This window comes from Centrocercus urophasianus, unplaced genomic scaffold (assembly GCF_019232065.1).
Source record: "Centrocercus urophasianus isolate 14NV4802_14NV808 unplaced genomic scaffold, USGS_Curo_1.0 seq_11, whole genome shotgun sequence".
In the NCBI taxonomy this organism is placed as follows: domain Eukaryota; kingdom Metazoa; phylum Chordata; class Aves; order Galliformes; family Phasianidae; genus Centrocercus; species Centrocercus urophasianus.
The window spans coordinates 33,337,063-33,347,026 of record NW_024884253.1 but is presented as its reverse complement, the minus strand read 5'-3'; the positions used below and the strand labels follow the sequence as shown (position 1 = coordinate 33,347,026).

At 40.7% G+C, this 9,964-nt stretch overlaps 1 protein-coding gene across 5 annotated transcripts in view; it reads right to left on the bottom strand.

The window, feature by feature from the left end:
- Positions 1-2,960: 2,960 nt before the first annotated feature.
- Positions 2,961-9,964, bottom strand: part of LOC122170242 (cytochrome P450 7B1) — a 121,344-nt gene continuing 114,340 nt past the window's right edge. For all 5 annotated transcript variants that reach the window (XM_042836942.1, XM_042836951.1, XM_042836959.1 and 2 more), the window contains exons 5-6: positions 9,450-9,628; positions 2,961-5,537 (exon numbers count right to left, since the gene is read on the bottom strand). In XM_042836942.1, the coding sequence (XP_042692876.1) occupies positions 5,241-5,537; positions 9,450-9,628 (476 nt within the window). In that variant the 3' untranslated portion in view covers positions 2,961-5,240. The remainder of the gene's footprint in view (positions 5,538-9,449; positions 9,629-9,964) is intronic.

Genomic DNA, 9,964 nt, shown 5'->3' with positions numbered 1-9,964 from the left:
GGTGTCCAAACAAATATTAGACATAATACAGTACCAGGAACTACTATAATCCTCTCTCCTCCCCCCCTCCAAATCTGCCTTTCATACCACAAAGAAAAGCTCACGCAGAAGAGTGGCCTTCAGGATACCTAAAACAACATCTCTTTTTATTTCTGAGCTTTTGAAATAATCTGGAGGCAGTGGAATTAAAAAGTTACAGAACCATGTAGAAAATGCAGAAAAATGCTGCATGTCCCTCTTCTGTGCAGCGTATCTCCAGCAGTCCTCACAGATACACCTCACATACATTTCTGCATGATGGAATGAAGAAAAGAGATCTCTTTAGGCTGTGTGTGAAATAGCTACTGGCAGAATTCATAGCGACAGTGCTGCTTAGAAAAGCCAAGTTGTGCTTTGCTGGTGCAGTGCAGTACACTGAAACAATTTTTGATCATTTCTCCTTCTAAAGTGAATGATCTAAGAGTGCAGAGTATTTAACAGCAGGTAGTACATCTACTGCACAGAGATTTGGCAAAAGGAAAGGACTAGGAGCTGTATTTAAGAAGCAATCTTTATACTGGGAATGCATATCTCTATTCTGATTCAGGATAATGCCCTAGGAATGTCCGAGGTCCCACATTCCTCCTGATAGGAAACTGCTTCAATTTGATGGGGTGTAAAGAAGAGGCGATCATTTCCTAAATTCCAAGAAGATGCTCCATGCCAGTACTGAATTAAAGGCTTTTTTTTTGTTTTCCTTACAGAAATATTTTTCAAGATCAAGCAGCACAAAAGTGCTGTGTGCTGTGTTTTAAAATGAAAGCAATAGTTGTGTATCTGTGAGAAAAGTGCAAATGCAAGGTGGAAAAAAATCAACACAGATGCTCATTCAATATTAAAATAGATATATTTTTATGTGTCCTTGAAATACAAAAATCACTTCAGATGTTAGATAACTAAAATAATGAAGTTTCAATTTGCTTGCTTAGAAATTCACAATGTATCTTATTCGACCTAAGAGCTATAATGATGGATATTAACTATTAAAGTGAAGCCTAACCACTGTCTATCTATACACAAAATGTCAGTTTTTGCAATTAAGAGTAATTCACAATCTTCTGAACTACAGAAGCTCCAATAACAATGACATAAAAGATCATTTATAATACTACAAGAGAAATTTACAGATCAGCAATCACTCAAAAAAAAAAAAAAAAGTAATAATAATAAAAGAAGTGCAACGCCAAAAAACAGTGACGTGCACAACGTTCTAAACAGCTCTTACATTCTGACATGGTTTTAGATTATTACATGGCAATGTTTCAGCAGAGATGTGGAAGTCAAAATTGCAAAGAGGTGCACATACAGCAGCATGATTCTTTGAGACACAGAGTGGGTTAGTGAGTTGGTGGTGGGTCACAGCAACAGTGCACGACAGTGCAGAACAAAGTGTAAATTAAAAGAATAGTGATAAAAAAAAAAATCACATTTCAGCATTCACATTACTAATGATGAATTCACTTTCCTGCTCAGGTGCTACAGATGAGACATCCTGATTTAATAAACCTATTTTATATCAGAAGAGTTTTTTTTCTCCCTTAACAGCAGATGACAGTATCAATATAACTGTGCAGTGATAGCCTGTAACTAGGCCAGTACAGCCCAGCACAGTCACTTGTAACACCTAGCGGGCTCCCCATGTCACCCAAGGCAGAGTGGAGGCTGCCCTGGCCCTACAGTGTTCTCTAGCTGTCCCAATGATCAGCAGTGAGGCCAGCCCTCCATGGCTGACAGCTGACCACATGCCAACACAGCTACTGCAGGTTTCTATGTGAGTGGCTTAGCCATCACAGTGCCTGAGTGACCGGCACCAAGCTGGTACCTCCTGGATGCTATGGCCAAACACACAAAGCTGGTCTTCTTCCCTGGGCAGCACTCTGTGGCCATCTTGGCTCCAGTCAGGCCCCTAGGGATGCTTCAGGCCTGTCCCGTTTTGCTGCTTATCAACCAGGAATTACCAACACCACGGACCTTGTTCCCTGCTCCAAGGAGAACAAGCTGCTCCCAGTCAGCTGGCTGCTGACTCACCGGGTTGCTGCTCAGCTGCAGAGTCTGTGAAACAGCAGGATGACCAGGCCTAATGCTTCTTCTCTCCTGCTCTAACACTGACTTTAAAGCACTGAGCCTTACCGTGCCTGCAAAAGGATGCAGGTCCCACCTCAGTGATGCACCGCTCTCAAGTAAAAGCCATCCATCAGGGATGCAGCTTCAGGCCTTGCTCCAAGTTCTGTCATTTTGGTTCCTGAGCAAAAAGTGCAACAGGCTGACTTCATACCACGAAAGCCCTGTCATCCTGTGTGATGTGAGGTGTGGTCTCCAACTCCAAGGCACAGCTTCTGAGCGCTCTCACAGAGCTTTCCTTCAGCTCCCAGAAGGACTTTGACACCTTGTTTCTTTACTTTTTCTTTTTTTTAAAAAATGAAAAAGAGAGGCCTACAACTTTAATTTGCTGGTTTAGAAGCAATCTAGATCTCCTTTTAATTCCCAAACAGATACTCTACAAACTGATTAGCAATTAATCTGAAATTACTAATGATTTGCATGTACTTCTGGCACAAAAGTGTCCCACTACATTATGCTGCAGCCTGTGCTATACTAATTCAAAATCCTAAAAATAGATTGCCATTAAAAAAAACAAGTCTTATGTTTAAAACAAAAATCTACTGTTATTTTTGCAGTTGCTTCAGGTTTGTTTCAAAGTTGGATGCCAAAGAAAGACTTATCCTAACTGTGGTATGAGATATTCTACAGCTTAAACAATAATGTAATACAGTCAACAGCGTAATAATATCAGTGTATCCTCTCTCAATAAAATAGGCTCTAATGTCCAAACTGAATTGTGAGCTATGGCTGAGTACAAAATAACTCAGAGTAACTCCTACCGAGTAAGTACAGCAGTAAGTAACTTGAATGCAAGAATCTCTCCATAAAAACAAATTTTATTCTGTGACAAAAAGCAATAATCAGCTTCTGGTGTTGATTAAATGTTGAAGCAAAGTTAAGGCATTTAATCAACCACAAAGCCCATTTAATGTAACTGTACACCAACACTGTAGGCATTATTGATATTACATATGAAGAGAAAATATCCATCTCACAAAAACACGATTTCCTACTCAGAGGATTTGGAATGTGGCTGTGCCAATGTCTGAAAGCCTTTCAATTGATGTTTATTTAGGATAGGTGCTTTACATGAATAACTAAACAGTCTTCTACATGAGTAACAACAAATAATTCTAAACTTTAGCAAGAAAATAGCAGTTTTCATCTATAGGCTACCAAGTGCTTACGAGACAAGTACAATTTCTGATTTTGGAAGACATGCAAGATAGAGGCACAAAAGATTTCAGCTGAGAATTCTCAAAATGAACCAGTGGCTCCGATGCTCTACTGGGAAAAGATAAATCCAGCTGAAGTTTGCAGAACTTTGTGTCTCTTGTTTGAAGTAGAGTGTCAGGTAATTTTTTGGAGCATCACTAACTCTGTCAGAGCAGGACACTCTGAAACACAGGAATGCAGACAATGAGAAAAATATTTTTAATGATTTGCTTTGCGCTGACTAATAACGCATTTGGAGACTCCAACTCCAGATGAGCTGGCAGTTCATCCGACAGTGTCCAGACAAGGGTAATAGTTCTGTGGTTGTTTAGTGACTCAGCAAGTTGCAAATTCTGGTACAGAATAGATTCAGGCTTTACTGCACAGGCTAACCTGCACTTGCAGCAATTATACATCTTTCTTTCACTCTGACTTCTATGTTTGATGACGGGACATTTGGGAGCATCATGTAGAGCACTGTTACTCATCAGCTGGCAATGTGGGCAGAACTTTGGCTGGTGTATCTCAAACAGAATTTTTTGGGAACACAAAGCAAGGCCAACAAACATGGCTGGTCTCCCCTAACAGTTATGGTCATGGCAAATTGAGACTGGACAGCCTCCATCTCCAAAGTGAGAGAGGATCTCACTAGAGAGAGACAGGGTCTAAAATCTTACATTTTGCAAACTGCACAGCAAAATAAATTAATGTTTGAAACAGGATCACCCAGTGGAGCAGGTTGTGCAGCCCACCTGCAGTCAACTACTGTGGCTGCCTGGTGTTTTTACTTGCTCAGATTTTGGGCCCAAAGAAGAGCCTGTTTTCCATCTTGCAGAGAGATAATTTTGTTTCCAAACAGAGGTCACACTAGTCTGCTTATGCACAGCTTAGGCACATTAAAATACTATTAAAAAGCAGTTTTAGACACTACACTTATCCTTGAAGCCCTCTCATTCTTTTGCCTTTTTGGAGAAACTAACAAACACAATAAATTGTCAAACTAAACACACAGATATGCTACTAGTAAAATGGTAAGACAGACATAAGGTAATTTTTGAGATGATGGAATCATTTCAAATAGGCTTATAAATTTTCTCTCTGAAGAGTATACATTTTTTGGCTCAGAAACCCAAACAGGTAATTTCAGCTTGATCCAAAACCTATTAAAATCAACAGAATCTCCCCTATGACTTCAGTTGGCTGCAGGAAACATCACAAATTTTGCAAATCACCCCCATTCCATATAGCTTCCATTACATCTCCCAGATAAGGACTAAGACACCCATAAAAGGCAACAGAGTAAACACAAAGTTAGAATAATGATCTCTAAAAAATCCCTTCACCCTCTAGAATTAAGACCCCCCATTCACACTATTATTTTTCTACTAGCAGATGATGTCATGCTTCCTGATGGTTGGTGACTTCTCAATCCAACAAGGGAGAACATCATGGCACAGTGATGGTAGGAGGTCTTTTGGCTCTGTCAGTAGGCCTGCAATGCATCTGGACTGTCAAGTTTTTGAAGAATATTTCCCCATATGTGGCTACTGAGCCTATTTCCAATGTGATGGCCTGGATTCAGCTTGCCATCATCTTCCCCCAAACCCTACTGAACTCATGGCCAATAGTATGGGGATCCTTCATATTGGGATGGTTTACTCAGCCAAGTTCTTGTCATCTCACCTCAGCAGAACATGGGCAGGACAAATAGAGGCTCTTATGTCTCTGTGTCTGTCATCTACCTCCAGCCCACGGGCTTTTCTCCTCAGAAAAAAAGGAAGGAGCTGAAAGCAGAGAGGGTAAAAGCAAATACTTCCAAAAATACAAAGCTGAGTGAGGAAACAGAGGATACAGAGATTAATAGAAGGCACAGAGGCAATCGTTCAATTTCTTAAGGACCTCAGCTTGTAACGAAAGGCAATATCAGTGTCTGGCAGGAGGATACCAAGGCCCATACGACTGTTATCAAGTCTGACAGCTTTGTTTTCCCCTAGTTCTACATCAAAATGAGCCAAAAGTAAGAAAAGAAACATCTTCATTTCATTCATCGCGAGGAACCTCCCTGGACACATGCTGATCCCAGAGCCAAAGGGCATAAGGAAATACTTCAGTTTTCTTCCTGCCTTATAGAATGTAGTTTTCTTTTTGCCATTCTCTATGTAGCGATCAAACTTGTACTCCTGAAAATTAAAGAGAAAGAGTGAGTGAGAGATATCTAACAAAACAGTTGCATGAGTAGCTTTGTTTGCATGACTGCGATGCTTCTTAAACCCCAAAAATAAGATAAAGAGGAAGACAAGGAGCTGACAGCTTTTCCTTTTCAGCTGGTTCCCTGAAGTTTCATTAACTCCCTTTTTCTTCCCTGCAAAGAAAACTACTTAAATCCACTTACTTAGCTCAGCCCTTTTACATCAAGCTCCTTCAGCTCCCATGTCTCATTCACTACAGTGTCTGGCCTGTATTGATTGCAATTAGATTTTGACTGCTTTGTAGCAGGGATAATGAACCTTAGTGGAAGGACAATTTCTTGTAAAGCATCATATGTACTTGGTGTGGTACATACATCATGAATAAGGATAATCCACAAATGCTTATGAATAAATTAATGCACTGCACTGATACTGATCCTGTCCTTGCAAGGTAAAGCAAAATCCTTTTTTTTTTGCACCCAGTGATGCACATTATTCAAAAAGCAGGCCCAATACTTTACAGCCAGTTTTACCCCTCGGGTGGAGATCGTTGCTGCTTAATTTGCCACATCTGACCTTCACATGGCTTGCTCCAGAATCAGTGAGCAAAGTTGGAACTGCCAGTGACTGACCATTACAAAGAATGTGCTTTCAAGTGAGGTTTGAGGTTGAGTTTGTAACTTGCACTCCATAAACTGAACATCTTTCTGACTATTTTCCAGCAGCAGGATCACTGTTTAGAGATAATTCATGTTTTTGAATGAAGGAGATCTGGCACCCTCACTCAGTCAACGGCAAATTAACCACTTACAAAATCCTCCTGCATGCTTTGAATAAAAATGACAGACACTTCTTGCTTATGGTCACTCATTAGCATTTGTCCTGCTTTGCATACATCTGCTATAGCAGCAGCCATTTGGAGCTGGCTGGGAACAAGTCAGTCAGACAGAAACCACCTCAACTGATTAAAAAAACCCAAATAACACAATGATAAAACACACTGATACTGATCTACCCATTAGATTAGCAGCTCTGAAAACCACACACTGAGGATCTGGCTGACAAGAAAAACAGCAGCAGGGGAAGTGGCCTACGAGAAAGGGACAAGGGGAAGGGAGGGAATACAACTTTGGATGTTGATGACCAGGAGCCTTTTTCTCTAAATGGCAAGGGCCTGGATCTCCCAGAAGGCTAAAGGCAGTTGTATGTGTGTTTTCACTGGGAAGTACTTTTCAGTTTTTGTGAAAGGAAGCTTTTTTTTTTTTTTGTCTAAATTACTGCGTCATCTGAAGGAGCACAGTAACAAGTGAAAGCCCAGCATACCCCCTCTTCCTTAAAAAAGAATCTCTTCCTGAATTATAAATCCCACTGATGTTAAAAAGCACTGTCAGATAAGAACTGTAATTGTCTGAAAAGAAAAACCCAAAGCTCTTCACTTCACAGGAGCATTTCCACAGGATGTGCTCCTGCTGTCTGGAGCTATTGGGAATGGATGTATTGCACACATACACATACAGGGCCAAGCCTTTCTCGCAAGCTTTCTCACAATCCTAAGAGCCACCTGAAAACTGTAGTTCATTTTAACAAAAAATAATGTGCTGTGCAAGGAACTGAAAAAGCAGAAAAAGTGTGATATCAAAATCACGCTTGTGTTGTTGGGGCCATTAGGCTGTGATAATTTTTATAGAGCTAGTGAGATTGCTTTTAAAGAAAGGCTAGTTTTTTGACAACAAAGGGGATTTCAGCCATGCACGAAGCCTTCTTGGAAGGGAGACTGGCAATTGTGGTGAGGAAGATGTGAAGAAACTGGAGATAACGTTCTTTGTGAATGGTCTGCTCACTGTATTAGGAAAACAGGAATCTCCTATGACTTGTATAAGTCTCACTCTGTCATGTCCTGTATTTAGCTTTGTTTGGGAAGCCCCCTTGCAGGGTTTCCTGCAAGGTTTCCTTTTCTTTCATTCTAGGGAATTTGCAGAGTTCCGTTTACTGAGCTCTTAACTGTGCTGTGATTTGCAGGTTTACTTATCCACTTTACAAAAATGGACTCATTTATTTAGACTTTCAGTGGAGAAAGAGGTCAACAATATATGCTTACACATATACAATATGGTGCCAAAGCAGAAGATAACTTGATAGCTCTTAAATTTATGTATCCAGGAGAAAAGCATCGCTACAAAATTATCTCGTCAAGCTGCCTGTTTTCCCAGGAAAGTTTTCCCTAAATACATGACAAGCTCAAGACTGCACCTTTCAAAAAATTCATTCTCCATTTCTATCTGATCTTCAGTAGTTATTGTTGAAAGCACACTGCATATTTTAAGAACCAAACAGAACACTGATTTCCCCACTTTTCGAGAGGACCCATGTGCTGAAATCAAAGTACTGCAATGTGTGGATTGCTCATTCACTATCAAAAAGATAAAATATATGAACTAAAGCTGTACTGTGAAAGCTGAGCAGAACTGATACCAAGCAGATATATTCAAGGAATGGAAATATGGTAATGTATTCTTACAATTATTGAATAAGGGAGGGGGGCACAGCTACCACTCTGATGCTTTAGTCTAGGACCTAAACAAACAGATGGACTTTTGACAAATCAATAATGTTCTCCAAAATAAAGTGTTAAGAATAAAATGAGAAAAAGCTTATTTGTTAGCTGTGACTTTTTAAAGATAAAAGTATCAATTAACTATTTGCCAATACATGATTATTTTTTAAAATCACTAATTTTATCAGTAGTCTTTACCTTCATTTTGGGTGGGAGCAGATAGCAGGGTCCTACTGGATATTATTTCCATTTTCACGGCTCTTGTGATCATACTGTCTCTACATCCTGCTCCTTCTAACTCTAACACACACCACAACTCCCCTCCGCCTCTGGCAGGGTTCCTGTACAACACGATGATGCCCTTCACCAACAAGGCATCTGAATCTCATTCTTCCTTTGCAATCCCACATACATATCTTTACCTGTAAATTCCCCAAAAGTAGAGCCTTTGGGAACAGCATCTCTAATAGGAGGTTTCTAGAAACATGTGAACATGCCTAAACATGGAAATCAGCATGGTAGGGAGAAGGCTGCTTTCTTAGGGTAAGGGGGATGAGGAGTGATTCAGGAAAAGCTCCTATATCTACAGCTGAAAAGGCCAGATTATGGACAGCCTCGCTTCATACGTGGCACACTGGATCACGGACAGCGACCGAGTGGAATAACCTACTGCAGATTCAGACTATTTAATTTGCATGCAGGTGGTGAACTTCTGAAGCCATATTAAGGCTGAGGCAGGGTGGATTAATTTCGAGTCTTTGATATTCATTAACTTGAGCGTCAGAGAAAAATACAAGGAGATGACACAATTACCCTCGGAGCTTCACTGTGGAGCAACAGCTTTACGGTCTCAAGTTCACAACGCTATACTAATTGATAGAGAAGGGGTGAATCCCTATGAAGAGAGGTGAAAAAGCATAAGGCTCAAGTAAGTCACTGCTATTATAGGGCTTCAGAGAGTCAATGATGCTTTGGGGGCACTTAGCTAAATGGCCCACATTATTTGCTATTTAAACCACTTTCTATTATTCAGCCCTCCTTGGGTATCAAATGATCCACTGACAAACAAAACCCACATTTAGCCTAAAGTTTATGGTAGTCAATGTGCAATTGTCAATTCCTTTGAAAGCAGTAGCAGTCAGTCTCATCACCATATTTCTCTCTTCAGGCCATGAATCTTTTGACCTGTAGGGCCCTCAAAAATACATCTGAAAGTCAGAAGATTTGTTCCACAAGAGGGAACAGCAGGAAAAAAAAAAAAAAAAGAAACAACAAAAATACCCTTCACAAAAGGCCTGGCTGCCACAATGTGCCTGAAGTAGGAAGAGCGGCACCAGCTGAGCATTTACCTTAGGATCTTCATAGACCTCGGGGTCCATGTGCAAAATCTGAGGGTAAAGGGCTATCCAGTCTCCTTTCCTCAAACTGACTTCCTGATCCCCTTCGAGCTTGAGAACAAAATCCTCCTGGCTGATGCGAATGTTCATGGAAGATGAGCACATCCGTAAACTCTCGTTTAAGGCACTCTCTGTGATTAAACAAAAGCGGAGGGGGGGAAGCATCAGAAATATGGGAGATGACTGCAAGTTATACATGGCTGCAGCTGCTGCATTTCGACAGGTTTAGTAGGGCAGGCTAAAGGAGGAAAAAAAAAACCAACAAAAAAAAAAAACAAACCACAAACAAAACAAAACATGAACCAGACACTATGAGAAGGTACTAAACAGTCCCGCAGGGCGGGGGCCGCGGCTCTGAGCACTGCGATGTGATTCTCGCTGATGGTTCTGAGAAACTGTGTCGGCTGGAGGCAGCTCCGGATTTTGGGTGGAAAGTCATTATTCAGGCACCATGTTGAAAACAACAC